The sequence below is a fragment of the Sarcophilus harrisii genome, chromosome 1 (genome assembly GCF_902635505.1).
Source record: "Sarcophilus harrisii chromosome 1, mSarHar1.11, whole genome shotgun sequence".
NCBI lineage: Eukaryota > Metazoa > Chordata > Mammalia > Dasyuromorphia > Dasyuridae > Sarcophilus > Sarcophilus harrisii.
This window is the reverse complement of record NC_045426.1, coordinates 565853571-565874131: the sequence shown is the minus strand read 5'-3', so window position 1 is coordinate 565874131 and position 20561 is coordinate 565853571. Positions and strand designations below refer to the sequence as shown.

The 20561-nt window shown below is 32.6% G+C and overlaps 1 protein-coding gene across 2 annotated transcripts in view; it reads right to left on the bottom strand.

Moving 5' to 3' along the window:
• CNBD1 (cyclic nucleotide binding domain containing 1) overlaps positions 1 to 19791 on the bottom strand; it is a 541331-nt gene extending 521540 nt beyond the window's left edge. The window contains exons 1-2 of one of the 2 annotated variants that reach the window (XR_004231043.1): positions 19566 to 19791; positions 17949 to 18021 (exon numbers count right to left, since the gene is read on the bottom strand). Coding sequence is in view for 1 of the 2 variants with exons in the window: in XM_031946954.1 (XP_031802814.1) it covers positions 17949 to 18021; positions 19566 to 19605 (113 nt within the window). In the remaining variant the exon portion in view is untranslated. The remainder of the gene's footprint in view (positions 1 to 17948; positions 18022 to 19565) is intronic. The other variant, XM_031946954.1, reaches the window with a different exon arrangement.
• Between the last annotated feature and the right edge of the window lie 770 nt (positions 19792 to 20561).

Below are 20561 nucleotides of genomic sequence, written 5' to 3'. Positions count from 1 at the left end.
AAATTTTAAAAAGCAAAAATTGTCCCTTTCCTCAACAAGTTTACATTCTAATGCAAGAAACAGAATGTGTGTATATATGTATGTATATATGTATGTGTTTGCTATATGTATGAATATATACTTGAATATATATTTATAACATATATACAGAATAGATGGAAGACTATATTAGAGGGAAAATATACTAATAGTTGAGGAAATCATAGATCAAGACCAAAAAATTCAAATACAAAAATAAACATGGCTCTTGGAATGGCTCTTCATAAAGGCATATTTTCCTCTAAATGACTTCTCCCTCAAAAGATTGCAACCTCTTGTTAAGCCCTTTCCCCCTTATAGATTATAGATGAACAAATTAAAGGTCTATAAATAATGAAAGTTTGGGGATTCTTTTGTTGTTGCTATTGTTGTTTGTCCAAGCTTCCTTCTCAAATCTTCTGACTCCTAGCTTTATGATGTCATGATCAAGCCTTGTAATTTCTCATGATTTCCCTTTTCCTATTTTCCAAGATGAACATTTTAGGCACAGAATAGCATTATTTTGAAATTTCTACTTAAGAGAAAAGTCAAATTACAATAATTAAGTATGTCATATCAGGAAAACTTTATTCAGCATACTGCCTCACCAAATATAGCAGGAAATAATACTAGAGTCCAGCAAAGGGTCCCTCCAGAGTTCCAACTGCAGCTAGAAATAGTATTAGATCAGTAAAGAGTTCAGACTCACATTAAGGATTTTGAATCCTCTTAGGAGGAGACAAGGCCAAACCAGTACCAGATAGACAGACCTAACCCAGTATAAAGAGAAGACCAAGCCAGAACACAAGGACATAATTTCAGAAAATTCCCAAAAAATAGGGTCTAATCTTAGCCACCGTGTCCAGGACCAAGCAGAATCTATCCACAATATATGGGAAGAAGTAGAGTTAGACTCAAGCACAAGCCTCCAATATAGAAAAGAAAAACTAAAGATATGAATAAAAGAAAGAAAAAGTAAAGCCATTAAAGACATACGGAAGGAAGGGAAGGAGGGAGGAAAGGGAAAAAGGAAGGGAGGGAGAATAGGTAGAATGGGGGCCCTTAGGTGTAATGTCTAGGCTAGCTTTCTGGAGGTCCTTGGGACCAACCTTGATCTCAGCAGAATAATCACCATGAGAATAGTCAGGAATAGAGTCCAAAGTCTTTATTGTCCCCTTCACAGTCTGTGTCTGTCATAGTCTGACCCAGTCTCTTCCTGCAGTCTGACTCAGTTTCTTACAGCAGTCTACAAGTTTCCCCCATAGTGCAGGAGGCAGGAGAGCCACCATGAGGCTGGTCAAAGATAGAATGTCTCTCTTCCAGTCCTTGTTGGCCCTTATGTACCTTACTGTAATTACATCATTACAGCATACTGAGTATGTGTGATATCATATCACCATACTAAGTACTAAATATATATGTGAACTAGAGAACCATCATCTCATCAATTCCACTGAGTTAACACCTTGTTTCAAGTATACTTCTCCAGAGTTCTGCCCTCTACACATAGGAATGCTCTACTTGCATAAAGCTAAAGTATAAACTACCCCAAGACCATCAAAATAAGTGGGTACTATGAAACCCCTCATCCCCTTCCTTTTATTTTACTTTCCTGCCCTTCTCCAAAGAATCTTCTTGAAAGGAAGGAATATGTCTTCTTTCATTTATGGATCCCTATGTCTTCTCATAGTATCTTATACATTGAAAGCATTTAATAAATATGCCATTGAAAGTATCAAATTGTCAAAGCCACAGGAATACCATTTTTTAATGTACTATAAAGCTTTTAATAACCTTTTGGTATACTTTGTTGCCACTTATGTATTTTAAGCTATTTAGAGGACACAGAGAAACAAAAGACATTTTGATATGAGAGGTAAATTAATTTGGTAAATTTATTTTATTATTTATATATGATCATAAAGCAATTAGTAGGAAACAGGCCAGAAAATAATATCTGTTCATTGCATTTTATATAGATTATGTGTCCTCTTGGGTTTATTAGACAAGCCAAAATTCTAACATTTACATATATCTAATGAGAATCTAGCAAAATATAAATGTCTATTCTTTATATTTCGAAGGGAACAAATGCAATTCTGTTTAAATTAAGCTAATTTCTCATTCCTCTTAACTATAGCCATAATTGGATTTCATCATTTTATTATATTGAATTGAAAAAAAAAATCACCCTATGATCACACTAATGCCCTTGACCCAAGTAAAAAGGTATACCACTAGAAGTTATTTCAGACTCTTCAAAAGTAACACTCCATTATATAAGGTCTATTCAATTCATTCTATACATCTTATTTGAAAGGATTAGGTTCTTTCACGGCTTTCAATTTTTTTTTTTCCCCATCAAGAGATATTTATGGTTTTAAGTTTCTCTCATGTTTATTGTCCTGTGACTTCACAGCTTTAAAAATATCTACTCCCAAAAGAGTTCAAAATCCAGATTCAATTAATTTATTGATGTCAAGCTTCTCACAAATTAAGATGCTTTCTTCCATAGGATTGCATTGCAAATTCAAAGTTTTCAGACTAAATTTTTAATGTTAAAAATAAGAGATGGCTGTTTATATTCCAGACAAATATGACTCTGATATCCTAAATTAACAAACATGCTTTTGTTCATTCTCAAATTGCCAAATTCACAGAAATTTCACGACTGAATTTATATGACTCCAAATCAACCTAAAAAAAAGTTAGCATGGTATTACAAGTAGAATGATGCATTGGATATTATTAAAACATGAGTTCAAATCCCACTTTTAAGAGTTATTAGTTGTGTAATCATGGGGAGATTCACTTAATCTCTATTTATTTGAAATTTATCTACTAACACATTGGAAAGGGATTCCTCAATAGAAGGTTCCCATGATAACGATAGCACATAATTATTATCAACTGAGTGAGCAAGAGAGTCAAGAATGGTCTTATATGAGAGAAAACATTTGGGTTGTGTTTGATGGAAACTAGGAATTCCAAAAGATAAAGGTGAAGAAGTACATTGCAGATATGAAGGACATTGAAAACACATGGATGTGAGAGTTGGAAAATCAAGTGTAACAAGTAGGCCAATTTTGCCAGAAACAGAGAGGTTGGAGAGTAGTAATTTATCAGCATGATGGCAAAGTAAGCTGAAGCCAGAAAGAAAAGGGCTTTTAGTCACCAAAAAAAAACCTAAAAAGATTTTTATCCTAAGGGCAAATTAAAGACATAGAAGCTTTTTAACCTGGGGAGTGACATAGTTAAAATAATTCTCTGGAAATAAATATTAATATAACAGTTATATGGGTGATGGTATTTTAGAGGGGAAACTCTGGAGACTTACAATAATTCAGTCTAATTTGATGATGATCTGAACAAGGACAGTGATTAAAAGGGGGATATTGTGAATATAGAATCAAGTCTAGGCAACTGATTGTTTAAGGAAAAGTCCTATTTGAGATAGCTGTCGGATATCCAATTTGAAATGACCAATAAGAAATTGGTAATGTTTCAGGAGAAAGACCAAGTCTCAGTTTATAGCTCTGAGAATCATCTTCATAGAAAAGATATATGAATTGATGGCAAATAAGAGGATAACTAAAAAAAAAAGTTCTTGAACAAATGCTATGGATATAAGGGATGGGATATAAATGATGAAAAAAGCAAAAAAAAAAAAACTGAAGAATCAAAGAACTAGAATGAGAATTTGGAGGGAGAAATGTCATGGAAACTCAGAGAAGAGAAAGAATTCAGAAAATGGAATGGTCATCAGTATCAAATGATACTAAAAGGGCAAGAAGGTTAAGGCCTTAAAAAAAAAAAAAAAAAAGCATCAGATATGACTATTAAGTAATCATTATTGGACCTCAAGTTATCTAATAAAGCAGCAGTCATCAAAACTGCTATTGGCTAAAAACTAGACAATAGATCAATGGAAGAGACTAGGCAAAGGAGAATCAGAAACAACTGAATTCAATAGCACAGTGTCAATAAATCAAAAATATTATTTAAAAAAGAATTCCCTATCAAATGAAAAACTGCTGAGGAAACTGGAAATCTGGCAGAAATTAGACTTAGACCAAAGCATTAGATCATATTCCATACAACATTTTGAATGTATATTTAAAATATTAAAGACCATATTATTTTAAAAAACTAGAAGATAAGAAAATCAAAAGTCTCTCACAGCTATGTGTAAAAGACATGTTCTTAACCAAACAAGGAGCAGAGATAATTATAAAATATAAGATAAATAATTATGATTATATAAAATTTAAAATACCATGAACAATCTAAATGTATAGATCTATGAGAAAAAGGAAAGCAGGAAATAAATAGAGGAAAAAATATTTTATTAATTTCTCTGACAGGGGCTTGATTTACCAGATACATAAACAGTATGTATGTGTATATATACACATATATACTGTATATATGTATAAATACATATATATATATACATGTATATGTATATCCCTATATCCTAGGAGCAGAGCTCAACTTTTAAAAATGAGCAAAAAAGCAAAAAAAAAAAAAAAAAAAGTCCTGACCTAGAGAACTACTATGGGAGGCAGTTAGAACAACAGATAGAGTACTGACTCTGGAGTCAGGAAGACTTGAGTTCAAATCTGTCCTCAGACACTTGAAACTTACAAGCTGTGTAACCCTAGGCAAGTCACCCCACTGCCTCACACTTAATGTAACCTCACTGCCTCAAAAGTATATCTATATATGGGGAGAGGAAGGAGGGATGAGAGAGAGAGAATTATAATTGTAGCTCCAGCATATTCAATTTTTTTTTCTTGTTTCTTGCAAAACTTTCTCTTTGAAGTTTTTGAAATTTGGCAATAATATTCCTGTGTTTTTCACAAAGGATCTCTTTGAGATGGTGATCTGTGGATTTTTTTCTATTTCTACTTTCCTCTCATGTTCTATTCCTCCAGAACAATTTTCTTAGATTATTTCTTGCATTATTTTGTCAAGATTCTTTTTTTGGTCACAGCTTTCAGGTAATCCAATTCTTTTATTTTCTCTTTTTGATTTGTTATTTTTCGTATGTTTCACATTCTGTTGTTTTTCTCATTTTTTGTTTTGCTATTTCTTGATTTCTTATAGCTTCACTAACTTCTTTTGCTCAATTTTAATTTTTAAAGGATTATTTTCTTCTTTAAGATTCTATTTTTCTAGTAGATTAAATTTTTTCATAATCTCAGGTTTTCTTGGATGGGCATTATTTTTTTTAATTTTTCCTCAATCTTTCTCATTTGATTTTTAAAGTCTTTTATGAGTTCTTTATAAATTCTCCCCAGCGGGTAACCATTTAATGTGATTCTTTGGAGTAGAAGAGGCAGTTTTTTTTGTTTTTTGTTTTGTTTTGTTTTGTTTTGTTTTTGCTTTAGGGTCCTCCTCTGAAGACAAACTATAGTCTTCCTTAGTCTTTCTTATTCCCAAAGTAAGTTTATATGATTAAGTTCTTTTTTTCTTTGCTGACTCATTTTTTTTAAATGAGAAGTATAAATGTAAACTCCTCTAATTATGGAGTGGAGAGAACCTGGTGCTTTAAACTTCACTTCAGCTCTGCCTCTGACCTAGAACCCCAGATCAAAAGCTCCGCTCCTTTGTAAATCCCTGCAGCCAATAGCATCCCTGCCCTCCTCCCTCTGCACTCACTGGGTATGCTGACTTCTCACCCAGGGCTATGTCTCTACAGCACAGCTAAGCCTGACTTTCCTAATCAGCAGAGGTTCCCTCGTTCTTCCCAGACTCAGACCCCAGCCTCCCAACACTGTTTGAGGTGAAAGTTTTTGTGGATCCTGTTGAAGTTATAGCCACATCCAGCTGGCCCCAGGGTTTCTGCAGGCAATTTCTGTAGAGATAGCCTGGAAGTATCTTCACTTCATACTGGTTAATCCTTGGCCTAGGGTCTTTCTTCAGGTCTTCTCAAGTTTTCTTAGAAGGACCCTTGTTCTGCTCCAAGTCTTCTTTATTTTTCACCAGTCTAATGTTTGCCCTAAGGCACAAATTTGTTCTGTTTGTGGGGGAAATTTTAGAGAGCTTGAGATTTTCTGAGCTATTCCACCATCTTCCCAGAATCTGCTTTCTTAAGGTTTTTTTTTTTTAACTTTAAAGAAAGCAGTTTCATATGATTGAAGATATTAAATCATATTACAAGAAGTTGGAAAATGAAGGAAAGCTTCCTTCCTGAGAGTTGATAGAATCAAGATGTAGAAGAAAGGATGTGTTTTATTTCATATTTAGATAGTGCAAGACTGTTATCTTGTATTTGCATATTTTAAAAGAGTTTTCCTTGTTTTATTAATTTGGAAAGAGGGTGAAAGGAGTAGGAATCAAGTTGCCCATAAAATACAAAGCAAAAAAGAGAGGGGAAGGAGGGTAAAATCACTGAAGCAGTTTTTTTTTTTTAAAGGAACATAAGAAAGCAGAGCAAAGGCCAGAAGGAATAGCTTGAAAGAAGATGGCTCAAAAGTTACATGATGAATTTTTAAAATATTTTTAAAGGAAAATAAGCTATCATGCTAGAGATTTGAGGTTTCTAGTACAATTCTTTTTTTCCATTTTAATATGCATATGAAAATATCAATTCATTTGGTGTTTATATCATGAATAAAAGTAATTTTTAAAAGAAATAGGCAAAAGTAGATGAAGTGAAGGAAACACTGGTAGAAGGTTGTTTTTTTTCTTCTAGGAATTATTGGTGTGATTGTTTACACCCAAACTTTATTTATGATCCTCAATGCATAGCAATGGTTGCGTTGTAATTCTAAGCAAACCTAAATTAAAGAGTAACCATTAATGAAAAAAGAAACTAGAAATTTGAACAGTTATAAATTATTAACATCAAGTAAATAAAGTCCAAAATAGCCATTATTAGTTGGAGAAAAGATAAAGGTTTCTCCAGAGGCAGAATAAATATGGTAGACTAGAAATCAACAGGTTTTTTTTTTCCAGTCAAGCAATACACCTCCAAAATAACATGAAAATGTTCATATTGAATTTCAATGAGAAAATCCATGAAAACATTTCAATGAGTCATTTGGATAGCTGGGACAGCTTAGGAAAATTAAACAATATTGCAGGAGAGAGGCTGACCAAGTTCATAGTACAGTAGCAGAGATAGTAGTGGCAGCTGCAGGGAGCACTTAAGTATCCACAGAGACTTAAACTTCAGAGCAGGAAACACCAGAGCAGAAAGATCCTAAGGACCACTGAATCAATTCTGGAAACAGAAACATATACCAGTGGTTATCCTTTGTCACTTATTCCTCAATTTTATGTCACAGTTCATGATGCAAAATATAGGTTTTGCTCAAGTTGAAAGAAACCCTAATTATATACAAAGCAAAGAACTGGGTCCCAAAACTTGGCTACATAAGCTTAAAAACTGCTTAGGTGAAGTGAGAGAGTTTAATTATAACCTTTAGCTCTGCACATAAGCCTTCAATGGAATAACCATGGCAGCAAATCAAGACTAAAGGAACCAAGCAGTTTGGTCACTCTAAACCTTCCGAACCTCATACTGGGCTAACAAGCAAGGCAATGAGTAATCTACTGAAATTTAATTCACACAATAAACAGACCCAAATTTGGATCAAGAACTTATAAGGCTTAGGAAAGAATTTCGGTGAACAGACCTCTTCCTACATCACACTACCTTTGAAGCACTGAAAATTTGCAGACGCCCAGACTGAGTTGTGAAAATTGACACAGAATGACAGAAGTTCTGGCTAGATTTTCCTTCCAGAAGTGAGCAATACCCAGTGCTAAAATAAAGTACAAAGTAAAGAAATAGGCTCAATGAATGAGCAAACAATACCCAAAAAAGAATATAAAGAGCTATCATGATGACAAGAAAACTCAAGAAATAAATTTAGAAGACAGTGACTTGAAAACATCTACAAGAAAAAAAAAAAGACAAAAAAAAGAAAATTCAGATTGGACAGAATCCCAAGAAGAATAAGAGCAATATATAGATAGATAGATAGATATAGATACAGACCAATATAGATATAATAAAAAAGATTAAGAGCAATAGAGTAAAAACTAGGAAATGATAATTATATAAAAAAATTGTGAGAAGAGAATAAATTGCTATGTAAAAAATAAAGGTACAAAACATTAATGAAAAAAATAACTCCTTAAAATTAGAATTGGCCAACTGTTAAAAGAGATACAAAACTTACTGAAGAAAATAGCTCCTTCTTTAAAATTAGAATTGGTCAAGTGGAAACTAATGACTCCAGGAGACATCAAGAAATAAAAAAAAATTTTAAAGACTGAAAAAAAATAAGGAAATGTAAAATAATAGGAAAAACAACTGATCTGGAAAGTAAATTAGGGAAATAATTTAAGAACTATTGAGCCACCTAAAAGTCATGAACAAAAAAAAAAGCATAGACATAAAATTATAAAATATTTTAAAAGAAAACCACCTAGATATCTTATAAGCAAAAAAATCAAAAGAATCCATTGACATTTCCTGATAGATGTCCTCAAAATTAAAATTCCTAGGAATGTTATAGAAAAAATGTAGAATTCCCTGGTTAAATAGAAAATAACACAACTAGTAAGACAGAAAAAAAAAATAAGTATTTGGGAGTCAGGATCACACACTTAGCATCCACCAGTTTAAAGGAGGATTTGGAATAAGATATTCTGAAAGAAAAAGAATAGAGGATAACAACCAAGAATAACTTTTATCCTAGAAAATTGATAATAATTCTACAGGGGGAAAGGGATTTTAATGAAATAGAATATTTTCAAGCTTCCTATGAATAAAATGTTTCACACTCAAACACAAGATTCAAAAAAAAAAAAGCATAAAAATCTAAACACGAGGGGGCAATCATAATGAATTAATAAATTTAAACTGTTATGTTATATGGAGCAAAGATATATGAAACTCCTTAGAATTGATCATTACTAAAACTTTTAGAGAAAGTCTAATGAGTCCTAATGGTCCTGGGTATGATTTTATTATGTTGAAATAATCTCAAAATAAGAATAGAATGGTAGGGAGGAAAGCATACATTGAAAAAAGGAAGAGAGGAGAATGGAGAAACAATAGCAAAAAATGACTATATAAATGAAGCATGCAGTTATGAGTTTATTCAAGGGAGGGGAAATTTAATTGGAAGGAGAATAAAACTTGATCACTCATCTGAACCAATTCAAGGAATATTAAACATACAAACAGTTGGATACAGGTATTCATACTACTCCACAAAGAGGTAGGAAATAAAGGAGTTTAGAAATAGTGAGGAAGAGATGACTAAGAGGGAGGACAAATTAAAAAAGGAAGTAGATAAAGACCTTTGAGTGAGTATGGGATGGGGGGAGGCAGAGGAGGAAAAGGAGGAGAAGAAGAAAACAAGGAGAAAGGAGGAAGGGAGGAAGAGAGGAGGAGGAAGAAGAGGTGGAGGAGGAGAAGGAGAAGAAGATAGGATGGAAGAAAATACACAGCAATCAAACTGTAAATATGACTATAAATGAGGTAAACTTACCAATAAAATGGAAGTGGATAATGGAATGGATTAGAAAAAAAATAAATCGTGTATCTCTAAAAACTTATACACATAAATAAGAGAAAGATAAGATCAATGAATTTGACATACAACAAAAAACTAGAATAACAAATTTTTTTAAAGTTAACCACCAAAATAGACATCCTGAAAATCAAAGAAGAAATTAATAAAAATGAGTTTTTTAACTGAATAAAATTTAAAAATAAATAAAATTGACAGATAATTAGCTGATCTGATATTTCAAAAAAGAATTAGCAAACCAAATTAATCAGCTGCAAAAATGAGAAAGATGGATTTACAACTAATAAAGATGCAATGAAAGAAAAAAATTGGAAGCTATTTTCCTCAACTAAATGTCAATAAAATGATGAATAGTTACAAAACTAAAAATTTGCCAGATTAATAGAACAACCCTATCTTAGAAAAAGAAATTGAGGAGACCACCCATTTTCTTCCTAAGAAAAATCTCCCAAGATTACAAGAATTTATAAATTATTTCTACCATATTTAGAAAAAATTAATACCAATGCTAAAAATGTTGCTTGAAAAAATAGATATAGGAGGAGTCCTGCCAAATTTCTTTTATAACAAAATTTGATCTTTGCATCTAAACCAAGAAATTCAAAACAAATTATGATAAAACTATAGAGCAATTTCCTTAATGAAATTTTTGAGAATTTTTCAAATAAAATACTAGTCAAGAGATTATAATAATATATTATAAATATCACCCATTATGACTAGGTTGGATTTATGCCCAGAATTCAGGACTGGCTAGCTATTTAAAAAACTTTAAGAATAATTGATCATATTGATGCATTTTAATCACATGACTATTTCAATAGATGTGGAAATTTTTTTTTAACAAATATAACACCCATTTCTGTTTTTAAAAACTTAGAAAGTACAGGAATTTAAAGTGATAAGTAGTATTTATCTAAAACAAAGAGCAAATTATTATCTGTAATGGAGAAAAGCTAGAAGCAAATAGGATAATTTCAAAAAACCTAGAAAGACTTACTTGAACTGATGCATAGTGAAGTTAACAGAACCAGAAGAATATTGTACACAGTAACAACAATATTGTTCAATAAAGAACTATGGATAATTTAACTATTCTCAGCAATACAAAGATCCAAGATAACACTAAAGGATTAATGTTGAAACATGCTATCTGCCTCCAGAGAAAGAACTGTTATTATTTGAATACAAACTAAAGCTTGCTATTTTAAACTTCCTTTTTTTCCCCCTTTTATTCAAATCTTCTTGTCAATATATGGATTCACGTGGAATAACTAATATAGAATTGTTTTACATAATTGCAGATGTATAACCTATATCTGATTGTTTAACGGCTGCCAGGGGTCCTCAAACTTTTTAAATAGGGGGCCAGTTCACTGTCCCTCAGACTGTTGGAGGGCCAGACTATAATAAAAACAAAAACTTTGTTTTGTGGGCCTTTAAATAAAGAAACGGGTGAAGGGGATAAGCATCTTCAGCTGCCGCATCTGGTCCGCAGGCCATAGTTTGAGGACCCCTGGTAACCATTTCCCTTTACAGACTCATAGAGCTCTGAAGTCCAAACACAGAAAATATAAATGGGAGATGCATGAGAGAGATGCAGATCAAAAGACTATGTGGGATCTGAGGGGAAAGAAGTATTTCCTACAAAGAAATCATAGAGGATTCCATTAAAAAAGATAATTAGAGGAGTTAACCAACAAAGAAAGGACAACTGGGAGATTAATTACAAGATGTTCACAATGGTATACGCATGAACTTTTGGATAGTATGAGTAAAGGTGTGGAAGTGAGAATATACAAGAAGTAGTTTATAAAGCAGCATAGTTTAATGTGGCTAGAACATGGAATTCAAGTGGTATATAGATAGAAAGATGGAATAGTGCCCAATTGTGGAGTACCTAGAATACCAAAGCACAGAAATTTGAATTTCATTTGTTAGATAAAAGAATGTCACTGAATATTTTTGAAGAAAGTAATGTTATCATCAGATCTGTCCATAATGAAGATGACACTGGCCACTTAAAAAAAAAAAAAAAAGTTTTTCCAATTACATCAGGGTAAAACAACTATATTCATTACCAACATTGGTACTCAATATTATACTAGAAATGTTAGTTAACAATAATCCAAGAAAAAGAAATTGAAGGAATAAATATAAGCTACAAAAAAACAAAACAATCACTTTTTGATATGATGATATAACTGTAAAATTTTGAAACAACTTCAGTAAAGCTGGAAGATATAGATTAAATTCACATAAATTATTGGTATTTCCGTATGTTACCAACAAAATCCAATAAGAAAAGATAGAATAAGAAATAACGAGAGGAACAGATGGGGGACAGGAACAGAAAGGGAGAGGGACAGAGAGAGGAATAGAGAGGAGAGGGAGGAAGAAAGAGGAGAGGAAGAGAAAGAATGGGAAAGGGAAGACAGGGAGAGGGAGAAGAAGAAGGAAGGAGCTATGTCCTCTTACTGGTCAATTCCAGTTGGGTCCTCAGTGTGTGGTTCATGGTTCTAGTCACAAAAGTTGTTTTTTGTCCTTCATTCTCAAGGAGGACCATGACATCAGGAAGGGGATGACAAGAATTGCCAGTGAATTGCATTGAAGTAAGAGAAGGCTATGTACTCTGCCCTAACTTTCTCCTTCAGAGCCAAAGACAGTATAAAATACTTAGGAATCTGCCTATCAAGACTCACAGGAACTATACACAATCTATAAACAAGATGCAATCTGAAACACTTTTCATACAAATAAAATTCTGTCTAATATTGGAGAAATATTAATTGCTCATGAGTAGGCTGTGACCAAAAAAAAAAAAACAAAAACAAAAAAACTATGCTACTTAAATTTATTTATTCTGTGTCCTATTAAGCTACCAAAGAATTATTTCGTAGAAGTAGGAGGGGAAATGATGACAATATTCATCTGGAGGAAAAAAATTCAAGGTAATCCAACAAAAAAAAAAAAAAAAAAAAAGGAAGGAAGAAAACCTAACAGTACCAGATCTCAAAATATAAGACAAAGTTGAAATCATCAAAACAATTTGGTGCTAATTAACCTAAGCTAGAAGTCACTCAGTTGAACAGATTGGGTAAACAATATCTAGAAGCAAATGATCACCATAGCCTAGAGTTTAGTAAACCAGTGATCCACATTATGGCAAAAACATTATTTGACAAAAACTGTTGAGAAAACTGGAAAGTAGCCTGGCAGATATTAGGCATATAGCAATATCTCATATTGTATGATAAAATAAGCTCAAAAAAATATACATGATTTAGACAGAAAGGGTGATTGCATGAGCAAATTAGGGGACTGGGGAAGAAATTACCTTGCCAAATCTATGAATAAAGATGTATAGATTTCATGACCCAACAAAATATAGAGGAGGTTCATGGAAAAAGAAATTAATAATTTTGATTATATAAGGGGTTTTTTTTTGCACAAAAAAAACCCAATTTAGCCAAATTTCAAAAAACAATCAGGAAACTGAAAAAAAATTGTAGCAGATGTTCTAAAATATAAAGGAAAATGAGTCAAATTTACAATAATAAATACCATTCCTCAATTGATAAATGGTCAAATGGTATGTTCAAACATGATTAATGTAGAAATTTGCTCTATGTTATTAGATATATTTGTAATAGATTTTGTTTTTCTTGATTTCTCATTGTATGGGAAAGAGGAAAAGGGGGAAGGGAAAAGGAGAATTGGGGCTTTAAAATAATGTAAAAGTTTGTTCTGTAAAAATTAATGAAATTAGGAAATGTTTAACAAAAAATAAAAATACATTTTTAAAAATTCCTTATAAGAATTGAGTTTGAATTTGAGATTAAGATTATAAATCACTCCTAGATTTGTTGAACATAAAATCCTATAGACTTCAAAAATATTCATATTATCCGTTCATGAAAGATAATTCCTTTCAAAACATCTTCATATGTAGATATTTAAGATATATTTAAAAGGGATCTTCAGTTCTAGGAAAGCCATTCTCATCACAGGGAATTTATTCCACTTTTAGACAGTTCTGATTATTGTAAGGTGTTTTCTTTTTTTAGCGTCCAAATATGGATCCCTGTAATTCCCATTGCTTGCTCTTAGTTTTACTCTTTAGAGGCAAGTAAAGCATGCTTAATTATTCTTCTACATTATAATTTTGAATGGTATTTTTCAAGTTCTCACTTTGATTCTATACATAGTAAAAATGAAGAAAACATGATGAAGGGTAAAAGGTGTCAGCACCTTGTTACTTTATCATAACTAAGAGACTATCTTTTTATGATTAAGATCCTCTAGTTCTGGCCTTTTCCTGGTCAATAGCACCACTCTATACTGAGAAATTTTATATTGTTGACATTCTCCTTTTTCTCCTTGATTAAGTTATCTCATTTTTTCTCTAGAGAAATATACCATTATGAATTTCTTCCTACCTATTTTTTCTCTGTATTTCCTCCTCTGAAGTTAAATATACAAAAATTGCATTCCCAGTCCTTTTCTCTCTCTCATATCTCTCTTAGTAATTTCATTCATTCTTTCTTTTTGCAGCTGTATCACCTCTTCATAAAAAACTTTCAACCAACATCTATAGTCCTGACCTCTTTTCTGAACTCTAGACTAGGATGTCTGAGGCAGTTAGGTGGCTCAAGGATAGAGCACCAGACCTAGAATTAGGAAGATATCTCCCTGACTAAAGTCAGACATTTACTAGTTGTGATCCTGAGCAAGTTACTTAAATCTGTTTGCCTCAGTTTCCTCATCTGTAAAATAAACTGGAGAAGGAAATGCCAAACCATTCCAGTATCCTTGCCAAGAAAACTCCAAATGGAATTGCAGAGCCAGACAAACTAAAAAAAAAAAAAAAAAAATGACAACATTATTATCTATCAAATAAAGACTGAACTCCTTGACTTGGAATTCAGAAAGGTCCTCTCCAATAAAGCTCTAATGTATCATTCCAGTCTTATCTTATACTAAACTACAATCCAATCGGACTGGATTATCTACCAATCCTAAATATGCCTTAATTCTTTGCTAATTCTCTACCTTTGACCATATTCATCCCTGCTTCTATAATGTTCTTTCCTAAACATTTGTTATTGATATCCTTGCATCCTAAAAAGTCTAGCTCAACTTCTCTCTCTGATTGAGAATGTTTTATCTTTCATTCGACTCATATATTAATTGTATTGTTGTTTATATATGTATATATACATATACATATGTGTATACATCTTATCATATTAGATGATGAAGTTCCTTGAGGGTATGAATTGTCACTTTTTTTGTCTTTGTGTCTTATTCAGATCTATTACACATGGTAGTGAAGTGTTCAAGTCGATTTGTGAGCTCATCAGTTTGGATAGTACCTCCAGTGATGCAGATCTGTTCTGTACAGTTTTTGTTCATGGTCTCTCATATATTTGTCTCAGAAGGTTAGTTAATACTCTACTTATTACTTTTTCTGTCTTAAAAACAGACTGTACAATAATCAACCATCAATTGCACCATATGAACAGAATACCCTCTTTTCTAACATTTTTCTTTAGAGAAATCCTTTATTCTGTTTCTTCTTTGTAGTCCCTTATTTGTTCTATATTATAGCTTATTTACATCCATTCTACTACTCTTTATAGTTCTCTCATGGTATTCAACAATACTCATTTTTAATATTTCATAATATTGGTATTTTTAAAATGAGACTTCAGGAGAAGTTTAGACTCTAGAAAAGTTTTACAATTTCCTAGATTTTTTGTATGTTCTGATTTGTCAAAATTTCCTATTTGTTGATAATGTTAAAAAATTTTGAGTGAAATGTTTGCAAAAACCTATTTTCTCAGAACTTTTCCATGTCTATCTTCTTAATTTTATATTTCATGTTTTAGTCTTATATTGCTTGTTTTGGGGGGAAAAAACAAACTTGAAGATCTCTTTTCATTTTCTGTGTCAACCAGGCAATATATTTTTGTTAGTTGATAGTTACAAGTTAAAATGCAGCTATAAAGATGAGACCTAATTTTTATATACTTGATTCTTAGGAACACAAGAAATCTATCACGTGACAAACTGATTTCTTCACATCAAGATAGTATAGTAAAAAGAACAAGAGCTTCCAGAAGACTTGCTTTTGGTTGTCAGCTCCATCATTCATTATCCATGAGACCTTAAGAAAGCTACTTTTTAATATCCCTAATTCTCAGTTTCATCATCTTAAAATTGAAGTGTTTATTCTCACACTATTTACCCTCATGGATGGTGGGAAGATAAAATGAGACAATAGACTTTAGCTCCATCTTAGCTAAATTTTGTATACTCAAAATAGAAAATTAGAAAAACTGTTGCTATATTTAGTATTCTTATTAAATGTTAACAAAGAGCTAAATACAATGTGGAAAGGCTCTACAACAAGGAGTCATTCATATATATGTTAAGATATTTCTGATCAGAGAATGAATAACTCTTGTAATTAATGACCACATCAGGCATAAGAAAGGGAAAGATATATTTCAAAAAGGTGTTTTCCAGTTCTGGGGAGAATATCTTATATGAAGTCCAAATAGAAGAGGGGATTTCCTAAAGAAAGTAAAGTCTTTCAGATGCTTCTATTTACCAATGATGGTTTGCTAATTACATCAAGCCCCAGAACATTGTAGGGCCTCCTTGATTAGATCCATGAATAATCAAAAGAGATTGACATAACAATTCAAAAAGGAAAAGCTAAATGAATCAAAAAAATCTATTGTCTAGACAATGACATTCACCTAAACAGATTTGCTCTGAATTAGAGTATAAATACATATTATTTGGGAAAAGTATTGAAGATAATAAGTTAGGCCTAGAATTATATAGGAAGAAGAAAATGACTTGGATTACACTGAAAAATTATAGAGTGCTTTGTAGGTTTCTAAACTGCTCCAGAACAGACATCATTTTTAACACAAATGTTGTCTCAAGAGTTTTGCATGATTACTGGTCTTGTAATGCAACAATCAACAAGGTATCAAATTTGTGAATGAGTCAAAAAGTAATAGAGGTGTACATGTGGTAGATACAAGTAAATCATAGCACATGGCTAATAAAGTATTATCAGTGATGTAGTGGAGGAAAGTAAGAAAGTGGAAGTAAGTAGGGCAGAAATGAAGTAATAAATGAATAGCCACCAGTGTTCCACTCATATCCATGAAATGTAAAAAAAAAAAAAAAAAAAAAAAAAAAAACCCTAGAAAAAAAGTTTTTCATGGATTTTTTGAATAGAATCTATGAGAAAAATGGAACAAAAATCAAGCACAGTGAAAAAGAAATGAGTTACAGTTGTTCCTATTGAGGAAATGTTCACACCAAAGATACAGGTAAAACAAAGTGGCAGCATGGTGTTAATTGATAGTTTTAGCCACAGATTCAGGAAGTCATGGGTTCAAATCCTACTTCTGAGCAATATCCTGACTCTGGGCAATTCACTTAAATCTCTCAATGCCTTCAGACAACTAAGACTTTAAATTGCAAACTTCATAGAGGTGTGTGTATCCTCTGTTCCAAAAACAAACACACAATTCCCCCCCCAAAAAAAAAACATACTTTATTGATTTTAAAAGGTTATTGAATATATATAACATTATTAATTATATAATAAATCTGACAAAACATCTATACCATGGATATAAAATGGTTTTACAATCAGAGAAAAAATTCAGAGCACTTATAAAATAAAACTTGAAGGATATTGTCCAAGAAAAAGCACAAGCAAAATAGGTACCTATTTTTAAATCATATTAAATAAATTATAGTTCTCCAAATAATAAGACAAATCATACCATAAATATGCATTTGTGCTCATTTGTTTCTAATCATTACAAATACAGTTGGTCTTTCTTTACTAAAAGTAATCATTAAAATGATCCTATTTATTGAATTTGAGGCTCTAAAGAGGCCAGTTATTAGCAGGTTAACCCAATTCTCTAGTAATGGCTTAATTCTCTTTTTTCCTTGACCAACAATTCTAGGCAAACTTTTTCAAGCTTGTTAAGCATCCTAAGAAATACAAGTAAAGAGCATGCTTTTTTCAAAAATCTGAATGGAAGGAAAATACACCATCAAAATATTAGCAAACTCTTCAAAAGATTTTTAATATATTTTCCTATATGGTCCCCTCCAAGTCTAAATCTATGAAATTATAACTGTAGGCTTCCTCTGTTGAGAAGATATATATAACTAATATATCTTTATTTACTACTAAATTGTTTTCTTAAATCATGGCATTTATTCTAGGGAAATGGGTTAAGAATCAATTATTTTATACTTATATCATTTCCCCAAATTACACACCCTCCTATTTATCTATACATTTAAAAGTCAACATTTTATTCTTACCCAGCTTTAAGTCCTTCGATTTCACACAATTTTTCTAGTTGTACATAATTAATGTTTTTAGAAGGTTGTAACTCTGCCACAAAAAGAAAAAAGAGAAGAAAAGAATTTTTTTTAACATAAGCAGTTTTCTAAAATCACACAAACTGAGATAAATGTATAAATGAAGTTTAATGTGGATAGAAAATCCATTGACTATTGAAATGAAATGTTAGTAGCATTAAACTTGAATTGGACAAGTAGCTAGGTAAAATGTTGGTTCATTTATTCAATAAACACTGATTAGATTAGCAAGCACATGCTAGACTCTCTGCTATGTACTGACTATTCAAAGGGGGAAAAAATCAGCTCCTACTCTTAAAAAACTTACAATCTACTTTATGTGTAGACACATTTATACCAAACTTATACAAAATAAATACAAAAAACTGAAGAGGGAGACAGAGAGGACACCATAAGCCTAGCAATTGGAGAAAATCAGGAAAAGCCTTGTGTTGGAGGTAACATTTGAACTTAGCTTGGAAGTAGTGCCTTAAAGACACTGAATCCAGATGTGATTCTCAGAATCTTAAATTTTGGGTTGCCACAGAGAAGAAACATTTCCTAAAACAGGAACCTTTCCATAGGAAGATAAAGAACAGTTACTTAAAACTGAAGGTAGTAGATACCTTCTGGAGATTGGAGAAGGAAAGGAAAAGTGAGTTGATTTTTGCTCTTAATTGTACATCATTATACCTTGTGCTTTATTTCAGTGATCTACAAAGGGGAAGCTATTGAATACCCAAAAGGGGATTCTACCTCAACTCCATAGACAGGTGATTGCCTAATCAGAAGACAGAAAGATGGAGTGAATTACACTTTTATCCACCCACTCCCTCAACAAATTGTGAACTTATCTGTAATATAATTATACCATGTTCTTCAACAATTGGCCTGGCCTTCAGTAGCTGCCTGGAATGGGCTCCTTAAGCCTCATAATATATAACTTATCATTACCTAGATATAGACTGCTTACCATTCTAAGTCCAAAGAATTCATCTACACTCATCTCTCATCACCACAGAAACAGGTTCTGAGTAAGCTTCTACCACTAACTTATATTCTCTCCTAGCTGTTTTCTGTCTCCATCTCTCTGTCTCTCCCTCTCTCTCTTTCTCTTTCTCCTTCTCACTCTCCCTCCCTCTGTTTCCATGCTTCTCTTTCTTTCTGTCTCTGTCTCCTTCCTCTGCTCCTTTCTCTACATTTTTAATTTACAAATTTATCAATAAGTAGTACAGGATAATAAGGCATTCTCAGACATCCTGGGTTTCAATTAAATCATTCCTATTTACTCCTCCACCAACCCCCCACCACTTCCATTTCTGTCTCTACCAAACTTTACTATTCCTATAGAGGGTACCACTATCTTTTCATTTTCCCAAATTATCAACCTCTTACTCATCTTTAACTCCCAACTCAATTGAAATTCCTCTCATCGAAGTTACCACTGTCTTAATTGTCAAATCTGATAATCCTTTTATTGGGCCTTCTTAGCCTTTTGCAGCATTTAACACTGTTAACCACCTTCTCCTGGATAACCTTTCTTCTTGGCATTGTTCTTACCCCATTATATCGTCTTACCTGTGTCACAACTCCACCTCAGTCTCCTTTGCTGGGACATGACTTATAATTACCCTTTAACTATGGTTATTCCCAAACACTCTGTCCTGGACCTTCTCTCTCCATGAGCTCTTTCATGTAGTTATTTCAACAACTCCCTTGGGTTAAATTATCATCTCTATGACTAGTCTCAACAGCACAAACTGTCATTCTGAACGGAATGTCCAAAACGGAACTTATTCATTTTCCCTGCTTCTTTTCCAGATTTCCCTGTTTCTCATCTTGCCATTTCTACCTTCACAATACTTATGGAATCATTGCCTTTCTTGTTACTCACACAATAGCTCACCTTAGTTCTGGTCTTCACCACATCTTGCCTGGATGATTTCAATAGCCTCCTAATTGGTCTCTTTGCCTTTATTCTCTTCCCACTCTATTCCATTGTCCACACAACTGCCAAATAAATTTACTAGAATGCAAGTATGACTGCTTCCCTATTCAGTCAATACCAATGGCTCTCTATCGATTCTTTTGTTGTTCAATCAAGTCTTACTCTCTGTAACCCCATAGACTAGGAGCAGGAGATTTTTTTTTTTCTGCCAAGGGCCATTTGGATATTTATGATCATATAACTCAAGAAGTGGGAAGCTGGTTGTCATCCCTAGCTTTTAGCTCATCATCGCTTGTGTTTTTACTTTAGCAAATGATTTCATGAGCCCTCATGTATAGCCCAGGGGTCTCGGCCCACCCCTGCCATAGACTGGCACAGACCTGGCCTTTCTATTCTATTCTATTTTTCACTATCTCCTCAAGTTCGTCCTGGTTTCTGATTGCTGCATTTATAACATTATCTATGTATCTCATTCTCTACCATCTCTTTTTCCTTTTGCCTTCAATCTTTCCCAACATCAGGGTCTTTTCCTAAGATTCCTGTCTTTTCATTATGTGGTGAAAATAGTTAAGCTTCAGCATTTGACCTTACAATGTGTAGTCTGAATTAATTTCTCTAAATATTGA